At 36.8% G+C, this 23,855-nt stretch overlaps 1 protein-coding gene across 6 annotated transcripts in view; it reads left to right on the top strand.

Moving 5' to 3' along the window:
• The first annotated feature begins 7,911 nt into the window (after positions 1–7,911).
• LOC104590702 (protein IQ-DOMAIN 5-like) overlaps positions 7,912–23,855 on the top strand; it is a 40,853-nt gene continuing 24,909 nt past the window's right edge. The window contains exons 1-3 of one of the 6 annotated variants that reach the window (XM_010249438.3): positions 7,912–8,275; positions 14,354–14,471; positions 23,096–23,341. In XM_010249438.3, coding sequence (XP_010247740.1) covers positions 14,388–14,471; positions 23,096–23,341 — 330 coding nt within the window. In that variant the 5' untranslated portion in view covers positions 7,912–8,275; positions 14,354–14,387. Of the gene's footprint in view, positions 8,276–8,580; positions 8,789–8,882; positions 9,197–9,264; positions 14,101–14,353; positions 14,472–23,095; positions 23,342–23,855 lie in introns of those variants that run through there. The other 5 variants (XM_010249453.3, XM_010249459.3, XM_010249472.3 and 2 more) reach the window with 5 other exon arrangements.

Genomic DNA, 23,855 nt, shown 5'->3' with positions numbered 1-23,855 from the left:
TCTAAGTCTTTTGTTGCACAGTTCAGTAGATGCATCATAGATTTTGCCCCAAAATTAATGATTATGATAGCATATTGTGTTAATATGTATAACCAGCTATCATGTAAATGGAATAAAAGAAGTGGATAAAGGGGTAATGAATGTTGATGATGACTTAATAGACACTGTTTCTTTTTCTTTTTCTTTTTTATTTTGGTACCTTCCACTTATATGTTTGATTGTTATGATGGGGATATCTCATGAATGTTTAGACCATTGCATGATTACCTTATATATATATATATATTCAAAATCTACTTTAATTTTTTTTCACTCCATAAATTGAGTTAAATTTGCTTCCTAATTGATAATTTCTATAGTGGGATCTTTTGTGTATATGTTGTTTGCATTTAGTATCAATATATTATGCTTAATTTTCATGTCCATTAAGCATTTTTTGTTATATTGATATAATACATTTCTTTTATACGTTCTTTGTGATTTGATGTATCACTTGTGTTTTAATATCTGGAAAAAAAATATTTGTTCATTCATTATTGAAACAAAAAATGATAAAATTGGAATGGATCGAATGAAGGTACTTTTTATAAAGGGATATTATCTAAAAGTCGCCATGAATTTTTCACATTCCTTTTAAACTCACCATGACTTTTCAAAACCTCTAGAGGGCCCTTTGTCAGTGAGTTTTATTATCCAAAACTCACATTCTGTTAAAATTTCCGTTAGATCACTATTATTGATCATTAATGGAAATTGTCCATATAAGCATTTAAGTATTTTACATGATCAAACTATCTCTTAATGACCAGTCAACCTTACTAAACATCCTTATATATATATATATATATATATATATATATTCCTTTGTTTAATTAGGATTGGATGGGTTAAATTTAGGGGTGATAATGGGTTAGGTCGGGTTGGGCGACTTTGGGTCAGGTTTTGAACCTATGATAATTGCTATAGCCTAGGCCTGGCCCAACCTGGGTTCCAAACATGAAACAAAAGCCCTACGCTCACATCTTTGACATACGAAATATTACATATGTAATATTTTATATTAAATTGCATATAAACTTATTTTATGCATTATTAAGGGTAATATGACATAAAACTGCATATATACATATTAATACGCAGGCCTAATGTAGGCCCAAGCTAAGATCAAGGGTAATTTTGTTATGAAAATACTTAATAAGCTTGATTGGCCATTTATGGGTAATTTGATAATGTAAAATACTTAAATGCTTATATGAATAATTTCTATTAATAACCACTAATGATAAATTAACAGAAATCTAGTAGAAGGTGAATTTTAGATGATAAAACTCATTGACAGGGGGCTCTCTAGAGGTTTTGAAAAGTCATGATGAGTTTAAGAGAAATACTAAAAACTCACCATAATATCCCTTTCTATCAATGATTTTGGGATCAGATCTAAAAATAGCCAACAAGTGATGTAAACAAATACCACAAATAAAGTTCTAATTGAGCTTGTAGTAAGTCAGGTTGGATTGAGCAACTTGAGGAATTTAAGCTCATGATTTTCAAAGATATTTAGGATAGGTTTAGCGTGGAGATGAGGAATCCCCATATTGAGGTAGAAAAGTTACGATGTAACTTCAATTGGAATAAAGTAATTAATCAAATTTAAGCAAAGGCCAAAGCTTGCAAACCAATTGGGATTGTAATAATTAGGTTTTTTCTAGCTTTTGCATTCTCACTCCTACTTCAATTTCTCTTGATATATTATTGCTGAAGTTAATAACTGCGTTAGAAGCATATAGATTATTTTATCCATTAAAGGATACTGCAATGACCTATTTATATTTAATCTATTTGCATGTTAGCAAACGACTCCTTACGTGAAAGTAAATAAACTAACAAATTAAGGCATTTGTGGTAAACACTTCTTCTATTATTATAATAATAAATTGAAAACCTAACAGTATTACCAATAACAAAACCACCTTAGGCTGAATTTGGTAGGACTCATCTCCTTTTTTAAGTTAAAAACTGAGTATTCATAGGAGCATTTTAACTATAAAAAGAATATAAGCCCTTAAAATAAGGAATGCCAAATACAACCTTATTGGCCTTTATCAAATATTCAACCTCACTGGCGTTCACCAAACATTCAACCTCTGAAAGTTAAACTTGCTGTACTAAATTCATAAATTCATAGCTAACTAGTCTTATCCATCTTCTAAAAACATCACAAATTGGGTTTTTGTTTCTTGGGTCAGACCTTACTTTTGGATGAGCCAAGCATAACTTGTAGGGGGTGCAACTTGAGCGGGCCTAACCCAAGCCCAGACCAATTCAGCCCAAAATTTCGCATGTTGAGCTTGAATTTTCAGGCCTCATGTTGGGATTGGGCCCAAGACTTAAGGCTTTTTAAATTTTTGGGCTGGGATTGGGTCTAGCCTTTGGGTAGCCCAAACCCAGCCCGAACACGACCCAACCTTATTTCAACCCAAGCCTGCCCCCAACTATATACATCCATACATCCATACATACATATATAGATATATACTTATACTAGTAAATGCGCATGTGGCAATTATAGATGATGATAATGATAATAATAATACTATATCCAAAATTTTTTGTTTTATGTATTTTTTATGTTTTTATTATTAATCAGATGCATATTGCAAAATCCAAATCGGATTTACATAAACACATCATCCAGACATGTGATAATCGAATCAAGTTGTGAAGTTTCAAGTATCATAATTGACAGGCCAATCTGCTTGGATAAGCGCTTCTTTTTGTAATGTTTTATCTTTTTGGTGTATCTTATTCTTTTTTTTTGTTCATTTATCAAAAAAATGTAAGATTTAACTAGAGGGAATTGAATAAGGTGAAAGGTAGTAGTTCAATTCACAATTTAAACCTTACAATTAAATAGGGAGTAAATTCAAAAATGAATATTTTAGTTAAAAGAAAGTTCCACAATCTTATTCATATTTTTAATAGTAGTATAAATATTTTAGAATTATAGATCTGTTATTTTTTTTGTATTTTTGTGTGTAAAAATAATTATGTTATGTCACATTTTTTGTTTAATATGATAAATATATGACATTATACATGTGCCTAAATGTCTTTTTGCAAAATTTATGTATTTTTTTCCATTATTATATTTTATACTTTATTATTTATTTAGGATAACACATTTAACCCAAAAGCTGAATTATTTATTATTAAATTTTATGTTTCATTTTTGGCTAGTTCTAAATTATGTATTTCATTTTCATTATTACTAAAAATAATTATTGTTTATTACACTTATTTTTTTAATTTTATTAATAAAAATATTATAAATGTGTCTAATTTTTTCTACATTTTTTTACAATTTTCTATGTTTATTTATATTTCAAAAATTTTATTACCTAACTATGACTTATAGGTTGATCAATTTGATCCAGATAGTTGAATTGCTTAGCCACCACTTGGATAAAGAATGATTTTGTTTTTAAGTCAACTTTAAAATATATGGTTTTATATGTTAAAAATATTGACATATATAATTAGTAGCCTTTATTAGTGAAAAATAACTTAAATATAGGATTTAATAAAAGAAAATGGGATTAATAAGTGGACATTAAATGAGGTAGAAAGTAATAGTTGAAGTTACATTTTCAATCCTTACAATTAGAGATTGACTAAATACATAAACATGAGCATTTTAGTAGCCATTAAAGTTGGCATTAAAGCTATAATAAAATTACTTTTATACCATTTATCAAACAAAGAAATAAAGGGTAATTTTAGTCCAAAAACAGTTTTACATTGCATCTATACTTTTATATATAATATAAATATATACATACATATTTTCATACATGTTTGCATATATACATAACATGTGTAATTTTAGAGTGGATTCATTGATCAATCTGAACTATCCTAAATCCAAACCCAACCTAAGTGCATCAAATTACAGTGCAGGACTCAGCTCGGGAAGATTGGGTTTGACCTTGTGCTCAGTCTAAGCATGTGCCTTAGACCCAAATCTTAAGATTAGACCTGAGTTGACCCTAAACCCAGCCCAGCCCACCCAATTTGCACCACTAATAATTTCAACGCCATAAACTGGGCAAGAAAAGTGCCCAGTTGAGATTGAGGCCAATATTGTTTGGGGTCATAAATAGGGGATAACCTTTGTTGGTCTGGATTTATCCAACCAACACCAACCTGGACCAGCTGTCCAATCTTCACGGGTTCTGGAGGAAGAAAACCCAAATATAAGTAGGCCATGTTAGCGCAGGCCTGGCCAAGAGTTGACATCATCAATTGGCTGATCATACCCAACAAAATCCAGCTTAGAGAAGAATAAATTTAGCAGTCTACTATTTAGGAAATCAATGATTAAATTTATAAATGGTAAAGGGGACCATAAATGTGGCCACTTATTGATCATGATCAGATTGTTAAATTGTCCACGTATAACAATGAAGTGTATTCTGAACTGTGTAAAGAGGCTGAAGCCCTAGACTCTACCCAATTACTGAGATCCAAACCCATTTTATTAACAGGTTGAGCTGTGTTAGATTAAGCTGAATAGGAGAAAATAATAGAAATGGGAGGCTCCTTGGAGATGCTCAATGCAGGAAACCCAAACGTTGTAATTTTGACTAATGTATTGATCCAGGAAAAAATGATGCTTCGGTTTTTGTAAGTCATTTGTCTAGTTAAATGTACTTGTGTGGGGGAGGTGTTTATGTTTTGTTTTGATCATAAATTTTGCCAGATAAATTAAACAATTGACTATTTTTATTTATAAGGTTGTGTTTGGCTGTAATGCAAATTTATTTGTACTGATGCAAAATTATGGTAGTGAAAATGATTTTAGCGGAAATTATGACATTTTTATTTCAAAATTTACTTTTTTTTTACTGTTCGATTGCAGTAAAGTGAAGTAAAATAAGACTTGAAGCAGAATAAAGAAAAGCCCAAAATAAAGTTAAGCCAAAATTTGCATTATTTTCATTTTCACTCCGATACATTTATACTAGTGCAACTAAAATTGCACTGCAACCAAACACAGCCTAAGGTTCATTGTTAGAAAGGCCAATTTTGTATGGTAATTTTTTGGCAACTTCCACTGGGTGCAAGTCTTTTTTGAAAGATGTTTTATAAGTTCTGACAGTCAAAAGATGATGTGAGCTTTTGTATCAAGACCTTAACAGCTTAAAGACCGTTTGATTAAGGCGTGTTTGTCTACGCAAAGATGAATTAAAAAAAAAGCGAAAAAATCTATTTAGAGTTTTCCGAAAATAACCAAAAATAGGTTTTTCACATCTTTTCGGGGCTGCGACTAAATCTTTTCCCAACCAAACAAAAAAAGACCAAAACACAGGTTGCCGATCTTTTAAAAAGCTGACAACCTGCACAAAAAGACTCATCAAACGAAGTCTTAATTTACCCACTTGAAAGATGGATATCACATAGAAAATTCAGTTTACTATGAGACCTACGGTTAGGATACACCAACCTGGAAAAGTTGGTCACATACATTTTACCCACCTTAAAAACTCTTCCATTTTAATGTGGATCAATATTTCACTATGATAAACCAGATTTACTCGTCACAAAGTGATCTCACACACCAACCTCACAGTCAATTGGAATTGTGCATTGAAAACATCTGATCTATAAAAGTATTTTTAGAATAAATCCGGATTCTCCACTATGGGTTCAGTCCAGGTCTTTGGGTTCTTAGAAATGAAAATGATGGTTAACTAAATGGGTCTCGGGGAAATAAAAAAGACAAACAGGTCCCAAATATCTACAATTTAGTGTTTATTAGAAAAGTCCAATGAAGGCGGAATCTTGGGTCTGGAGGAGTGATGACCTTTGGATGGGTTTACGTTTCCTATGTTTCAATTGTCCTGACATACTTTGGATGTTTCCCTTGTACTATTAGACAGAGGACAAAAGTCCTTTTAATAAAAAGAGCTCATATAAAAAATAATACAAATGTCCAATTTGGATTTTTGAAATTCATCTAATCATGTGTATCCAATGTTTTGGGTGGGATCCATACCAATGTTGTGAAACTGGATAGAGAACCATTTTAGTCTCTGGGTCACGGGTTGAATGGTTTAACCATTTAATTTGTTCAAAGAAAAATTTGAAAAATAAGGTTTACAAATTGAAAGTAATTGTAAATTCATTTTTCTTCATCAGAATAAATTAGGTACAACATGGGTGGGCCCAACCTAAGTTTAGACCGGGAGTTGATAATTTTACAATGGGTGGGTACAACATACATAGCCCAAACCTTGTCCTATCATATCCTATATATATATAATTACTTAATTAGTTATCACTTTTATGAAGTTAGTAGGTAGGTTACAATTTTTTCTGTTATTATAGGAAAAAAAATGCTATATATTATAAACTTTATTTTTGGAAATTTTGGCAAACCATGAACTGAAATTGAAAGAAATGAACTAGTTGATCGGTTTGATTTTTATTTTTATTTTTGTATATATAATATATATTATAAATATGTAATATAAATGCTACAAATACACATAATATATTGTATTATAAATAATAAATAATAAATAATACATTATATATTTTATATATTTATATAATGCATATAGTTATTTGTAAGGTTCAACAATGATATTAGAAAGACATTCTATCTAAAAATTTTGTCACCAATCAACTGGTATTGGTATTGTAAAGTATTAATCAATCAATCAGGTGGTATTTATAAAAAATCACGGGTAAAAGCTTACTTGATGAAATATCACTAGCTGTCAATGGGTCAACTATACCTAGTAGAACCAAATTGATCGATTATGTCACTCCCAGTTTTGTGATTTTGTACCAATTAATAATTGTGTAAGAATCACTTATTGATGTTCATAACTGATTATATATAAAAAATCTATTGATTCATTAATACGTAAGATATGTGTTGTTGCATATCTTTTATCAAAATATAAACAGTTGATTACATTAATTCAATTTTATTAAGGTCATATTATCAAAATTAGGTTTTAAATTATCATTACCATTGGTTATCATAGGTGTCAAGTATAATAGGGTCAGACCCAATTGTCCATATTAATAATTGGTTTGGTTCGTGGTCCTTATTATTATCCCCATTAATAATCAAAGGGATTAGTACATTGATCCATTAATTAAATGATAGGTCCTAAGACCCATTTATCTCCTTGTTCCCCAAGATCCAACTTGCAGAATCCGTTTACCCGAGCCAGGGGTCCAAAACCATGGAAGTAGGCCCTACCAAACTAATATCGAGTTCATCACGTGCAACGGATTCCATTACCAACTCTCGTTGGAATTTTTTGGTTATGTTGATGTCTGGCTCATTTGGCCGTTGCCGTCCCAAATCTCCTACGTGGGCCCCAACTAAATGTTGGTCCCACACAACTTCTCGAATTCGGTTCATTTCATTTTAACAATTCGATAACTACTCGCAATCCTGGGATGTGGGGCCCACATATCAGACTGACGTGGCGTATCACAAGCGCCCCAGCATCATCTTGTTCTCGTAGAGGATTCGGAGATACTCGCGCGGTAAAGAAGGTTGATTTGACATCCCTATGCGGACACGTGGCAAAACAAAGTGGCATTTCGGAAGTTTAATTGAAAACAAGGGCATTTTCTAAGGTTTGCTCAGTCAAAGGCGTTGAAATTAGTGGATACGGGAGGGGCTTTCTACGAATAAATTAAAAGTTTAACATTAATTAATTTCCCTCCAGTTTTTCTTTAACTACGATTACAAAGAGTCCGAAGCTAACATGCGCCAGGTTGTTCACCATGATGGACCTGACCCCACTCGATCTCTGCCGGTGGCCTGCGTGAGCGTGACGACAACAAACAACATTACCTGAGTGAACCACCGAACCTTAACATCCCCGGCGTACTTTAGCCGGTAGTATCAGTGATCGAGCGAGACGTTAATTTAATGCGAGATAAGAAGACGAATTGACGCAGTTTTGATAGAGAGCGTGCGTGAGTGCGCGAGGTGAGACTGAGAGAAGGTGAGCCGATTCTTCGTATCGGATCGTGGAAGCAGAAGAGGTGGGCTCTTGAAGGCCGATTCGATTGGGAAAAAGATCGACGGGAAAGTGACCAACTTTGACTGATTTGTTTGATTGGTAGATTGATCCAAAAAGTGCGTCTTTTGCTTTTCTTCAATGTTGATCCCGCGCTGTTTCTCACTCTGCTGCTCTACTTCAACGCTCTATCTGTTATGTAATGGCGTTTCTCAGGATTCCTGGTCAGTTCATTTCTCGGATTTTTGTTTTGCTTCCATCTCTCTGCCAATGTGTTTTTCTTTGGGAATGTAATGCTCGATGTTTTCTGGTTCACTGTAATTCGTTTTGGCTTGTCTATGCTGCATTTGAAATTTGAACTCATGATCTGTGGATCTACATTGTACTGGCAATTAATTGTGATTTTGTCTCTACTCTCGGTGAGATGGGTTTTCGTGAGTATTATGTGGCTGTGGGAATTTTGTCTTTTTCTTAGTGTATTGGAGTTTTGGTTTTTGGTATCTGTTTATACTTTATTGTACTATACGAGTCTCGTTTGCGGCAAAGCCAGAACAGTGGCTTGGAGGTATTGGTGCAACTCGGGTTTTGGTGATTGCAATCGTTACATTAAGGTTTGGATGGAGTTAATGAGTGTTGAGGGGATTTTTTTGTAAAATCAGGATGGATGGAGAAATTTAATTTGCTTGAGTAGAGAAAAGCAGACTGTCAGGTACTTCAGAAGTGGCTGAAGTCGCCAGGTGGTTGACACTTATCTCATTTTGAGAGTATTCAAATACATGTGATTTTTGTTTTCATGCATTTACATATGATCCATATTCTGTTTGATTATTTGGCCCTGGGAGTTCCATTACCGTGCTGCATTTTGTTTCATATGCTTAATTTTTCATTGTTTTTCAGTTTATATTTTGCTCTTTCGCTTGGTCCCTCTGTTCTTGTCGGGGAGGCAGTCTGAGTAAAGGATTATCGGTTTCAGTGTTTGGATTTCAGTTTCTTTGTAGGAAATTTGTGTACAAGAAGGTTGTATGTGTAATGGGTGTTTTTCTCTTTCTCTCTTCTGTCAACTTTGTGTTTTCAAGGGTTTATCAATTGGAAGGTAACTGCAACTCGTCAAGTCACATATTCCAAGTTGAGTTCTGTTTCTTCAGGTGCTTACCTATTAAGCTTATTATGACAAAACCAAGGGGGGTGTACTTACAAGGGCGAGAAAGGTTTTTATTCTAATTAACGGAGTTAGAAGATCTGAGGACTGGGGAAATGATTTTATTGAGTATAGAGTTCTTATCAAAATTGATGGAGGATGTAGTGTTTCTTCTTGTTTTATTAACACTTTTTTTGTAGCGGCAGTGAGTTATTTTTTTTCCTAATCACTAGTTGTCTTGAGTGGTATACTGGTGGTTGTTCTGTAAATGCATTGCAGTTTTTATATGAGTATTTTCTAATGCACTTTCTCCATACTTGATTTTTTTTTGATGAATTCCATACTTGATTTACTTTAATACATTTTTTATTTTATATATAATAAAAAGATGTTTTCCCTTGTATGTTTTGGAGAAGAATTTTCTATCATTCCAATTCTACATAGTTACATTCTTTTTGTGTTTAGTTGGGATTGAACACCTTGGATTTGTTTGTCGTCAGGCTTAACCATTAATCTTGGATCTGATGGTTGGTAGCATATGGTTCTATGAATCTTTAATTGAAGTTTGCCTTTTCATGTCACTCATGCACCTGCACTGTGCTATGCTTTATCTTGCTTTTTGTAATTACAAATTTTGCTGGACCTTATTGCGGTGGACATGGTGAAACTCATTCAAGACTGGTGTGGAACTGGGTTTGCGACCAAGAAACCCTTAGTCCCCTTTCCTGTTCACCCTCCTAGTTGATGTGCTTAAAATCTTTAAAGTGGATAATGTGAGCTGATAAAAAGGATGGAGGACTGATAAGAATGGGGTGAGGTAACTCACTTGCAATTTTCTGATGACATAGTGTTGTTTTCTTAGGACATGGAAGATGAAAGGGTAAGAAATATGGGACCCTTAATAACTTGTTTTGAGAGAAGTTGTATAGTAGGGTTGAAGTGTTGAACATGGGGGGAGGGGGAAGAGGTGGGGAGGATTGCATCAATTTATGTTTGTTTCTTAAACCATTGACATTTGAAATGTTTAGGTGTTCCACAAGGAGGAAACCTTAGATTGAGCATTTCTAGGATCTAGTTGTGGAGAACTTTTATGAAGAACTAGCTACCTAGAAAAGGAATTATATTAGGAAGGGCGATGGGGCGGGGCAGGGATAGGTAGCCACTTCTCATCTCCATCCCCGCGAAAATCATCATCACCATCCCCGTGGGGATTTTTTTGATCAATTCATCCCCATGAGGATCCCCACTCTGTAGGGAGTGCTCTCCTTGTCCCTACCAACAGGGATGAAAGTTTCCTCATCTTCATCCCCACAGGGGGGGAATCGTCTCCATCCCCACCCCATTTAGGGCAGGTCCTTGCAGAGATAAGGAAAATGGGGACAATTTCCATCCCTAAATTATATATTTTTTCGGGCTAAAATTAGTTTCATCAAGTTATGAAAAATTTTCTATGGGAGCTTGGGAGATCAAGAGGGACTGTTTATCAACTACAACTAGAGGTGTTTAGTGATGTTGATTGGGCTGCTTATGATACCTTTGGTAACTTGAGCAGATTAATCCTTCATGAATAACTTGATTTAGTGTTGGGAGAGAGAGAGAGAAAGAGTAGTTGAGACATACGGAGGGTGTAATCAAACAACGTCCCTACCCCTAAGATATGTATTTTATTGAGAGGGCACTTGATATGGGCAATTAGAAGATTACCTTGGGCAATATAACAATCACATTATAATATGCTACAAGGACTAATTATATTATAATAGCAAAAAGAGAAAAAAATAATAAGACTATACAAATTTATGCATTAGCTAGCTTGTCTACACTCCCCCTCAAACTGATGTATTGACCACATTAGTTCGCTTACAAAAAATTCATGATGAGCCCTAAGGGTAGCCTTGGTGAAAAGATCAACAAGCTAAAGTATCGAAGAGACATGAGGAAGAAAAATTACACCCAAAGAAAGTGATAGTCAACTTCAATATGTTTGGTTTGCTCATGAAAGACTGGATTGGAAGCAATACGGAAGGCACTCGTGTTATCGACAAAGAGAGGAGTTGGAAGAGACTTGAGAGGTGTGAACCCAAGTTCTTTAAAGAGATCCCAAAATTGAAGAATCTCACACAAGTGACCGACATAGCATAATATCCAAATTCTGTAGAGGACTTAGAGATGGTTGTCGCTTCTTGCATTTCTGGTAGATGAGAAAGTCTCCAAGAAACAATCACCAACCTGTGGAGCGATATGAATGGAGAGAAGGCAATGAACAATTGAAAGGTGAGGTTGACATGGAATATATACAAATTGATTCACAACTTGAACAACATAGGCAATGTTAGGACAAGTTGTAGTTAAATAGATAAGACTTCCAATAAGTTGTCAATATATGGAAGGATCTACTTCCAATAACTAATTAAGTCTCTAATTTCTACACAAAACACCTTGCAGGTGAAGTGGAGAGATGAGGCAGCGCCTTAAATCCGTTCTTAATACATCTACCCATGCCCTTTTTGGATCTATTCCTAGCTCTTCTAGCCCCTTCCACTTGTAACAAATCACTTCTTCTAACTAGACACTCTCCGTCATTTTATCACTTTTTGGATCTACTTCTAAGTTTATACGGGTAGCTTCATTTCTGATCCTATTCTTTCTAGTTTTTCCACTCATCCATCTTAGCGTTTGCATTTACTCCACACTCATTTTTTGAACATGTTTCTTGATTGCTCAACACTCTACTCCATACAACATAACTTTCCTTTCAACTATTATAGAATTTTCCTTTTAATCTAAATGGTATTCTCCTACCACACAAAAGTCCAGATGCAACCCTCCATTTTGCCCATCCTGCTCGAATTCTTTGGGTGACAACCTTCTCAATCTCTCCCTTGCTGTGAATTATTGAACCAAGGTACTGGAAATGGTTACTTGAATTATCTCTTGGTATCCAAGCCTAAGTGTATCCTGATCTACACTCCTATTGTTACTAAACTTACATGTCATATCCTCTATTTTAGTCATACTTATTTTAAAACCTCTTGTTTCTAGGGCATTTGTCCATAAGCTTAATTTTGCATTTAATCCTTCATTAGTTTCATCAATTAAAACAATGTCACCCACAAACAACATACACCATGGAACTTCTTTCTAAATATGTTTAAATGTATCGATAAGTGAAAAAAGTAAAAAAAGGGGCCATCTTTTTTTTGATCAGCAAGAAATTTGAAAATTATATTAAAATGAGAATCTGGATATTACAATGACAGAATGTAACCCATAAGGATTCATTCCAATCCCAACAAAATTACAAAATTTACATTGGTGCCCAAAACAACTGTTGCCTATGCCCCTTGCTTTGCTAGAATGTTGGCCATCCTATTTGTTGTCGTTATAACCCATTTGAAAGTCATGTTCATCTCCTCTGTGATTCTATTTCCCTAAACTCATGCCCATAGATCCATGGCACAAGCTGCTTACTCTTGACCCAAGAAATGATCAGCTTTGGATATCCCTCTACTTCCAAGTGTTAAAATCTTGATTGATTAGCAGTTCTTAACCCTTGTAGTAGTGCCATTAGTTCAGCCTTTAGTGAATCTCCCGACCTCAAAGGTCCTGAGACTAAAGCCAAAACCTTTCATATGCAATCTCTAAATACTCCTCCAATACCTGCCATTCCCGTGCTTCCCATGGAACTCCCATCAAAATTTAGCTTTATTTTATTGGCCACTGGGGGTAACCACTCCATAAACACCTTTTCCTTTTCTTTAGAAGAATATGCCACATCAATCCATGCCCTTAGAATATCATTCACCAAGAACTCTTTGAATAAATCAAGTGTCTTTATCCAATGTGTAGTTCTGATTTTTATGGCTTTAAACAATTCCTCTTTCAGTCTACTCTTCTCATTGAATATCCTCCTATTCCTTTCCTCCCAAACAGTCTACAACTATTGCGGGCTGAATTGCTTTCTACATAATTCTTCCACTCTTTCTTGGTTGCTTTAGGAAACTTGGACTGAAAAGGCTTACTACACCCTACAGAGGTCCCAAACACAAAGCACAGTTAGACTATAAAAACTTTAAATTGATCCTAAATACATCATATGTTTATCTCTCTGTCTGTCTATCAGTGTGTGTGTAGATAGGCAAGCTCAATGATGAGTGGTCAGTAACTAGGATTGATGAAAGAGGGATTTCATTGTAGCTCTCAGGTTTGAATCCACAAAATTTTGCCAACTGAGCTAGCTAGCAGATTCAAGATTCTACCATTTGAACATTTGGGCCCAACTTCTAATGGCCATGTGCAGGTTATCAGCAGGGAATAAGTGAACTTGGGCCTTGTCAAATCTCGTCATTTAACAATAATTAATTGAAGAAGTTATATGTGGTGTTTGGTATCATTTTGTTGCATTTCTGTTTTAATTCCGTGTAAGCACCACATGAGGGTTTTGTGCTACTTTGTAAGTTGTTATAATATAGTGGAAGCTGTACTTAACTAACCAGGAGAGGTTGCATCTTGTGCCTCTCCTTGGGACATTGCACTATTCTCCTCTGCTGATTAATAAATCTCATTCATTTATCAAAAAAAAAAGTGCATGAGGGTGTTAGGGAAATCTCAAAACGATGATTCTTGTATCTGGGGGTTGTTCTCAGTTCAGTTGTCCTATGTAGCACCTAATGGGGCCAATATATTTGAAGTTACAATAAGGATTGTGCAGTGTGTTGTTTGCTAAAACATCTTACTTTCTCTATTCCTGATGTCATGATTCAAGCTGAAACATTCAAGCTTGGAACACAATAGTACTGAAAACCATGATAGATATCAGCAAGGTATTGTGAACGTGGGTCTTGTCAACTCTCATCATTTAGCAATACATACTTGGAGGAGTGAAGGAAGGACTTTACTAGGGTTTCTTAGGTATGATGCTGCTCAATATAATTAATTGAAAAAGAAGGTATAGATACTTAACTGAAAAGCAAGATATATGGGAAGGGGGTTTGTGTAGCCAACCGGTCTACACTAGTTAGTTGGGATGAGATAGTTCTATTGGATTTTATGAAGTACCTTTTTCTACCTTCTCATTTTTAACTATTTGCTTTGGCCAGTAAATCAACATAATATGTAAACATTGCTGGACAAGTATGGGTTTTTTGATGCTTTGCCATGGCAGGTCTTGATTTGCTAGAGTTAAAGTGACTGGCATCATGGGTGGCTCTGGGAAGTGGCTTAGAACAATAGTTGGTTTAAGAAAGTCAGAAAAGGCACAATCTTCAGAGAAGGAAGGGAACGTGAGTATACTTATCTCCTATAGATATCTATGTTCTTATAATGAATTTGTTTATATGTATGTATCTATATCAAGAAGCAGAATAGAGTGTACAAGTTGATATCATCTTGCATGATATTCAGAAATTTTGCAGTGAGATTCTGATTTCTCTAATGAAATTTCTTTCGTATGAAAATTCTCAAATAAAAAACTTGTTATGGTTAACCAGATACTAAAATTTGCCTGAGTTGGTCATTGGCTATCCCTGTTAATACTTCTTCCCCATGTGATATCTTGGTGCATACAGAATTTCCTTTCAATGTATATCCTTAATATTTTCTTGTCTATCTTTGGACAATGTTATGCTTTCAATTGACTTGATGTTGTGATATACTGGTTTAACCAAGTTGTTTTGCCTAATTGTGGATTTGAGATCTTTTTTTGTTTATTGATAATTATGCAGAATTTTAGGCTATGCTTCAATAAGATTATGCTCCAAAGAATTACTATTTGAAGCATGTGTTTTGAGCAAAAAATGATTTTTTTTTGAAGAAAAGATTTATTCGCAAAAATCAATTGTTAGAATGAGTTTTGAGCCCATAAAAGGAATTAGTTCCAGGAATTCTCATACTTCCAAACTTAAAAAGTGATTCATAGAATTAAAAATTCGTTGAAATTGTTCTTTGATTGCATTCCAAAAAATAACCTTACTGAAGAAGGTGAGGAGGGGGATTACACTCCAATACAAGAGGAAAGCACAAAGCTTTCAAAAAACTACTTAGAAAAACACCCCTTTTAAGTTCTAAGTTACTAACTATCATAGAAAGAAAAACTTTCTAAATCAATCCTTCCACAATCCTAGGAATATATACAATTCTATTTTCAGATCTGAACCAGTAACCCCACGTTTTCCAACACTCCCCCTCAAGCTGGTGAATAGAGATCCTCCATTCCCAGCTTGGCTATAATTCTCCGAAAGTCTGTACTATTGAGCCCTTTAGTAAGTACATCGGCCATTTGACCTTTTGTAGACACATAGGGAGTGCAAATCAACTTGCTATCCAGTTTCTCTTTTATAAAGTGTCGGTCAATTTCGATGTGCTTCGTTCTGTCATTTGAATAGGATTGTGAGCAATATTGATGGCTGACTTGTTGTCATAATATAGTTTCATAGGCTCTTCTCGTGGAATCTTCAGGTCTTCTAAAATTATCTTCAACCAGAGTAATTCACACACTCCTTATGCCATAGCCCTGAATTCTGCCTCTGCACTTGACCAAGGCACTACATTTTGCTTCTTACTCCTCCAAGTGACTAAGTTTCCTCCTAAGAAGGTACAGTAACCAGAAGTGGACCGTCTATCTACTGGAGATCTTGCATAATCGGCATCTGTATATGCTTCAAGAGCCAGTCCTCCATTTCTTCTGAATAAAATTCCTTTTCCTGGATTGGCTTTCAAATAGTGCAGAATTCGATGAGCAGCCTGCAGATGAACTTCTTTAGGATTATGCATAAATTGACTTATTACACTTACAACATATGCAATATCCGGTCGTGTATGTGCAAGATAAATGAGTTTTCCAACTAGTCTTTGGAACATCTCCTTGTCTACACTTGCATTCTCGTTGGCTTCTCCAAGTTTATGATTGGGATCTATAGGCGTGGAAGCTGGTTTACATGCCATATTTCCTGTTTCTCTCAAAAGATCAACTACATACTTTTGTTGAGAGATAAAGATGCCTTGTTTAGAATGTGCAACTTCAATTCCGAGAAAATACTTTAGTCTCCCCAAGTCTTTTATCTCAAATTCTCTGGCAAGACAGTTTTTCAATGCTTCCTTCTCCTTTTTATCATTCCCAGTAACGATTATATCATCCACATAGACTAATAGTGCAGTAACTCCCCCTGAGGCTGTGTGTTTGATAAACAATGTGTGGTCACCTTGACTTTGCTTGTAACCTGTTCTCAGCATTACCTTCGTAAACCTTCCAAACCATGCTCTTGGAGATTGTTTGAGACCATATAGTGCTTTCTTTAACCGACAAACTTTGTTCCCTTTAATGCCTTCTCCAAAACCCGGTGGAATGTCCATGTATATCTCCTCTTCTAGATCACCATGGAGAAACACATTTTTTACATCAAATTGTTGCAAATCCCAATTATAGTTAGCAGCCAACGACAGTAACACCCTTACTGTATTCATTTTAGCTATTGGGGCAAAAGTCTCCTGATAATCTACCCCATAAGTCTGTGTATATCCCTTGGCTACCAGGCGTGCTTTGTACCTTCTAATGACCCATCAAATTTGCACTTAATTGTGAACACCCATATACAACCTACCGTCTTCTTGTTTCTTGGTAGATCCACAACTTCCCATGTGTTGTTTTTTTCTAATGCCTCCATTTCCACTCTCATGGCTTTTCTCCACTCCTTGTTAGAAAGTGCCTCGGCTAGAGTATTAGGAATTGGAATGGTGTTAAGGTTGGCTAGAAAGCTTTTATGGGATTTAGAGAATCTTTGGAATGATACATATTTGGCTAAATGGTACAATGGGCGTTTGGTACATTCTCTGGTTCCTTTTCTCAGTGCAATAGGTCGGTCATACTCATACTCAGACTGTGAAGGTGTAGGTTCAGGTTCTGAGCATCCCTCAGTTCTAGGATTAGGAGTTGAATCTTGGACTTGCACAGGTTGAGGATCTGGATTTTTCCTCCTAGAGTAAACCTGCATATATCTCACATTATCATGCACATCATTCGTGGGGTTAACAGTGTCTGGATTTGGTTCAATGGTCGGGTTGTTTGACTCTTGTTGAGACTCAGAGGAATGTGACTCAGAGGGATGTGATTCTCGACGATTGAATGTCTGTGAGGAGGGTAATACATCTAGGGAGAGTAGATCCGATGCCTTATCTTCCATTAATGAGGGCTCCCCCTAAAGATAAGGTTAGTGAAAAAAGATTTTCCTTCCTCAAATGTGACATCGATGGAGGTGTAGAATTTTCTGGTGGCTGGATGATAACATTTATAACCTTTCTGAGTTGGGGAATATCCCAAGAAGACACCTGATTGCTCGTGGGTGTAATTTTCCCTTATTATGGACATGAACAAAGGCAATGCAGCCAAAAATTCTTGGTGTGAGATTATTTGAGGCTCGAATATCAGGGTAAAATTGAGAAAGGACTTGTATTGGGCTTCGGTTGTCAAGAACTTTAGATGGTAGTCTATTTATGGTGTAGGCAGCAGTAAGGACAGCTTCTCCCCAATATTGTTTTGGCACCTGATTTTGAAAGAGAAAGGCTCGAGTGGTTTGCAAAAGATGGTCATTTTTTCTCTCAGCTACCCCATTCTGTTGGGGAGTGTTAACACAGGAGGATTCATGCACAATGCCTTCTTTTCTGAAAAAATGGGGACAAATTCTGATTAAAATAATCTGTAGCATTATCAGATCGAAACCTTTTAATTCTCACACCAAACTGAGTTTGGACCATGTTATGAAAGTTGGGAAGAATCATACGCACATCAGATTTAGACTTAAGAAGAAAAATCCATGTGACCCTAGTGCAATCATCAATAAAGGTGACGAACCATCTGGAACCAGTAATGTTGGGAATTTGAGAAGGGCCCCATATATCCGAATGAATCAAATAAAAAGGAGTTGAAGATCTTTTATTGCTGATTGGGAAATAAATCCTTCTGTGCTTAGCAAGTTCACAAACATCACAATGAAAGGTTTCAACATCAATTCCTTTAAACAAGGAAGGAAACATTGTTTTTAAAATAGGAAATGAAGGATGACCAAAACGGAAATGATGACGCCAAATTAAATCTCTATTGGAGGTAGATAAGAATGACTCGTGTGTGACATGCATAATAGTGTGAGATGATTTGCTGGTTGCTTCAAGGTAGTAGAGTCCATCTCTTTCCTTAGCAAGTCCAATCTTCTTCCCCGAAACCTGGTCCTGAAATACACAGTAAGAAGGGAAGAACACAACATTGCAGTTCACATCCTGGGTGAGTTTATGTATAGAGATAAGGCTAGTGGATAACTTAGGAACATGAAGCACATTTTTAAGTAATAGGGATGGAGTAATTTGAATATTCCCAATCCCTGCTGTAGAGAAACTGATGTGGGCCCCACATCTGTGGGGCCACTCTGTCCGTAGGGTAGAATGTACCTAGTCTATTTGTTATGTTTTTCTGTTATTCTAGTTCTGTTACTTTTCAGTTCTATATTGTTAAGTGTTATGATGTAAACACCAAGGGCAGATGTGTCCTTTCATGTAACTGGCATAACATATAAATATTAAGTTGAAGTGGCGGCGACTGATAGCAGTCTTGATCATCTTCATGGTATCAGAGCCAGGTTAGGGTTTCTTATGTGAGTCTAATACCAGCCGACCACATGAGAATCTCCTAGGACTAGAAGTTGAAAAGGTGGAGTTCGCAAACTGATTCTTGGAGATCGCCAGAGGTGCTAGCAGCTGTTGGAAGTTTTGTTATAGTTGCAGAGTATTGGTGGTCAGGAAGGATCAGAGAAGACTAGGGTTCGGGTAACCCTAGAAGGCAGCGGACAATTCCTTTCTTGTAAGTCATTTACTTTTCTAAGAAAAGATAGGTTGGACCTATCTGGAGAGGAAGGCTGAACCATTCTAGGTTTTCACCTCTTCGATTCACTAGGGTTTTACAGCAAACCCTACTGTTCTGCTGTGATTAAAAACCCTACTGTTTTACACTTCGATTCACTAGGGTTTTACAGCAAACCCTACTGTTCTGCTGTGATTAAAACCCTACTGTTTTACACCGAACTGTCTCAGCCTTGTTTCTTCTGCACTAGAGTTTGAAAGTGATCTTGCGGCAAGCCCTAGTGCTGGACTGATCCTTGTGATCTACCTAGAGCTGTCCTCAAGTTTATTGTTGGCATTGATCAGATTCTAGGGTTTCATATTAACCCTACTGCAAGTCTATCTATACAGTACTGATTAGATTGTGCAACTGAATTGATCACTTTAAGGACTGATTAAAACCCTAATTCTGCAAAAGCAATTCAGACCTCCTTCTAAGCTGTTTTTCAGAGTATTTTGGGGTTTTCGAACTCTCTTAAAGGGGTTAGAGCTCTACGGACAGCCACTGTTGTGTTTGTTAGTTGATTTCAGATCAGAGTTATCCCAGTTTTGTGCACATACACTATGAATACAGATCAGGCCTATACTGTTTTTGATTGTGATTGGTAGTCCAAGTGTTGTTTTAAGACTTGACCGAGATGGAGTTTAAAAATCAGGCAGAAGGCAGCTTTGAGAGCATCATTTATGGCAGTGTTTCTGAGATGGGTGGTCAGATTACAACCGTAAATTCAGGTACTCTAGCTTCAGCCTACCATGCCTTAGCTCCAGGTACTACTGAACCTTGTTGGGTAATAGATTCAGGTGCATCCGACCACATGACTAGCTTGCCTTCACTGTTTACCTCTTACCATTTGTCATCTGGTAGGGATAAAGTATCTATTGCTGATGGCTCCCTGGTTACTATTTCTGGGAAGGGGGACATTAAGTTATCAGATACGATCTCCTTGTCTTCTGTCTTACATGTTCCTAAGCTTGATACTAACCTCCTTTCAGTTAGTAGTATTACCAAACACATGAACTGCTCAGTAACTTTCTTCCCTGACCGGTGTGTTTTTCAGGATCTGGAGACGAAGAAGGTGATTGGGACTGGCCGTGAGACGATTGGGATCTATTTGCTCGGGGAGAGTTCTCGTCGGGAAGAGTCAGTGGGTAAGAGGTCACTTGTTTCCCAGAGTGTGAGTTCGGTTATGCTTTGGCATAACCGATTGGGTCATTTGTCTTTTCGGTTCTTAAGGAGTCTGTTTCCTACTTTGTTTGAGTCTGTTGAGTTGTCCTAGTTGCAATGTGAAAGCTGTGAGTTTGCTAAACATTGTAGAAACTCTTATTCATTGAGTAATAAAATGAGTAATCGTCTTTTTGATCTTGTGCATACGGATGTTTGGGGGCCATATCACATTCCTTCTATGGGTGGGTACAGATATTTTTTGTTATTTGTTGATGACCATACCCGGTTTTCTTGGGTTTATCTTATGCGTTCACGAGATGAGGTTCCCGCCCTGACCCAAAACTTTCACCAAATGATCCTATGCAAAGGAGTACTTTGCCAAGTCATTGGCATCTTACCTTCTTACTCATGGGGTTATCCATCAGAGCTCTTGCCCTCATACACCTCAGCAGAATGGGGTTGTAGAAAGGAAGAATAGGCACATCTTGGAGGTGGCTAGAAGTCTTATGTTTACCTCCAATGTCCCTATTCGCTTCTGGGGTGATGCTATCCTCACGGCGGTATATCTTATTAATCGGATTCCTTCCCGGGTTCTTGATTTGCGATCTCCTTTTTCCCTTCTATACCCACATGAGAAGTTGTTTTCTATTCCCCTTAAGACATTCGGTTGTACCTGCTTTGTTCAGCTTCTCGGACCCCATCATTCCAAGTTTGAACCCAAGGCCTCCAAATGCATTTTCCTTGGTTATGCACAAACTCAAAAGGGGTATTGCTGCTATGATTCTGTCTCAGGGAGGAAGTTCGTCTCCATGGATGTCACTTTCTTTGAGGAGACACCCTATTATCCTCGGGTTTCTCCTCAGGGGGAGAGCAGTGAGAGTAGGGGTTTAAGTCCTTGTCTTCAGGGTGAGAGCAGTGTGAGTAGGGGTTTTAAGTCCATGTCTTCAGGGGGAGAGTAGTGAGAGTGGGGTAGTTCCTTTACCTATTCCATTGGGTGATGGGAGCTGCAATGGTGAGGGTGGCCAGAGGGATCAGGAGTTGAGGGGGAGCTACAATGGTGAGGGTGGTCAGAGGGATCAGGAGTTGAGGGTCTATCACAGGCGGTGCAGGCAGGTTGATCCCGATTCCTTGCTGGATGTGGGAGGTTTCCCATGAAGTTTCCAGCACCGATCTTTCGTGTGTCTGGGCTTCTTGCAATAGGTGCATCAGAAGTTATCGTTAGAGTCACGGGTGGTTGTGTCACGAGCCAAGTTGTGATTGTTCTCACCCTTTGAACCACTGTAACTTCCTCCCCTTGCCACCATGGCTGAGCCTTTGGGATCTTTAGGCTCAAGCATGATTCCACGGCGGCTTTCCTCAGCTCTGACAAGGGCTATGACTTCATTCAATGGAGGCACTTCTTCTTTGCCAAGAATTTGTATTTGGACCTGATCAAATTCAACATTCAGTCCGACCAAAAAATCATACACCCTATCTCTTTCAATAAAATTCTTCAAGATCACAGCATCATCTGCGCACTTTGTCTCAAGAACCCGATAATGATCAAGTTCATGCCATAAATTTTGCAGCAGATTTGCATAATCTGTAACACTCTTGCTCCCTTGTTTGGCCGCCACAGTGTTCACTTTGACCTCATAGACACGAGCAGCGTCATGGGCTTTGGAATAGGTTTGTCGGACAGCATCCCAAATAGCCTTTGCAGAGGGAAGAAACATACAAGTATCATTGATCTCGGGTGTCATTGAACTCCACAACCATGACATAATCATGGAGTCCTCTTCGTCCCAAGCATCAAAATTTGGCTCGCCCAACCTTGGTCCTGTTCCAAGGAGGTGACTAATTTTTCCTTTTCCCTTTAAATAGGTATGCACTAGTTGTGACCACTTGAAGTAATTCTGGCCATTCAGTCTATATGTTGTCTGAATATTCTGCAAATCACCAGTGTGAGGATGAGAATTTGTTGCTCCTTCATCGGTTTGGACGGAAGCACTTGTTGTAGTCATGTCGGACATTGTTAATGGAGGAAAAATAAGGCCAGCAGGAAAGGAGAATAAAGGAACACTTCTGGTTACAGATCAACACTGAAGGCCAGAAGAGAAAAACACAAAAAACCGGCAATGAAGGCCGAAAAAAAAATCTCAAGGTTGACAAACCTAGAGCTCTGATACCATGTTTTGGAATGGTAGAATACTGATATGTTTCATTCTATTGCCAATTGGCATACTTATACAGTAAGCTGCTGCAATAAATAGAAAGAAAGAAAAATAGAAAGAAGAAAAAAGAAATTACAAAAATAGAAAGAAAAACTTTCTAAATCAATCCTTCCACAATCTTTGGAATATATACAATTCTATTTTCAGATCTGAACCAGTAACCCCACGTTTTCCAACAGTTTATATCCTTAAAATTGACCTGGGCATTTTCTATTCTCTGTAATTGCTGTTTTGGTGGATCACTATAATGGAAAATTTGGGCAGTTGGCTATTAGGATTACATTTCTTTTTGCTAGGAAAACTTGGAGGTGTAGGTGGGATTTAATCCCTGCTAGCACCTTAAGATTATGCTTGGGCATTGTATTTGTTTCCTTCCCTGTAGATTGATAGTACATCGGTTGTCCTTTAAATGTAATTTAGATCATGAACTTTTCCCTTGAACAAAAAACTTGGTTGTCCTATAAGGTTCATATGTGGTATGTCTCCCTTCCATTGGGCTTTCTCCTGCTTTTAGTCATGCAGAGATCTGGCAGTCTTATTCATATATAATTTACAAAAATAACTTCTGTTATCTGCATCTCATTCTATGTTCATCATGTTTTGGAAATGATTTTGCTGATAAAAAAATGTTTTGGAAATGATTCAGAAGACAGCAGCTGGTGGCCGGTTTTGGCACCGGAGAAAGCAGTCTGTGGAGATTGATTTTGATATTCTTAATGATGAGTGTGCTCAAAACGCTGCTCTACTGACTGGTCGTGCCAATGACCAATCAAATTCAGATAGCATCAGATCCCCTGCTAGTTCATTCCAAGTACAACCGGTGCAGGTTGAACGAAATACCAAAGAAGAATGGGCTGCCACACGCATCCAAACAGCTTTTCGAGGATTTCTGGTATGAAAACATCTATCTTCAATTGTATAGTTGTCAATTGTTATTATCTGAATAAGTCTGTTTTAGACTCATCCAAATAACTCTTCTTGGGATACCTCATATTATTTCCTGAAGAAAACTTTGGCAATGAGTTGGTGGATTTGGACCTAGGATACTGAGATTTCAGTTCATCCCTAGTATTAGTGTCCATCTAATCTAATGCAATTTTTGACTCCCATGGGGATTTTTTGATTGTCTATCTCAATTTTGAATTAACCAAGATTTGTGTTTTCTTATATACATTTTAATAGTGATCCTGAATAAAATGCAAATCTCATAAAATGCTATGATACTTAATCTTGATGTAGGATTGGACATACTGATCCTTGTTAATTAGCCTTCTCAAACTATTATACTTGAATGGCATTTACATGTTCTCATACGATGATGGATTGGGTCTGGGCTGGATTGGGGTAGACCACAGTTGTCATGGTGTTTAGGTGACAGTGGAGTGCCAAGTCACCTATGTCTAGTT

This window comes from Nelumbo nucifera, chromosome 6, assembly GCF_055504915.1.
Source record: "Nelumbo nucifera cultivar China Antique chromosome 6, China Antique-T2T, whole genome shotgun sequence".
Classification (NCBI taxonomy): domain Eukaryota; kingdom Viridiplantae; phylum Streptophyta; class Magnoliopsida; order Proteales; family Nelumbonaceae; genus Nelumbo; species Nelumbo nucifera.
This window is presented reverse-complemented; position numbering and strand designations above follow the sequence as displayed.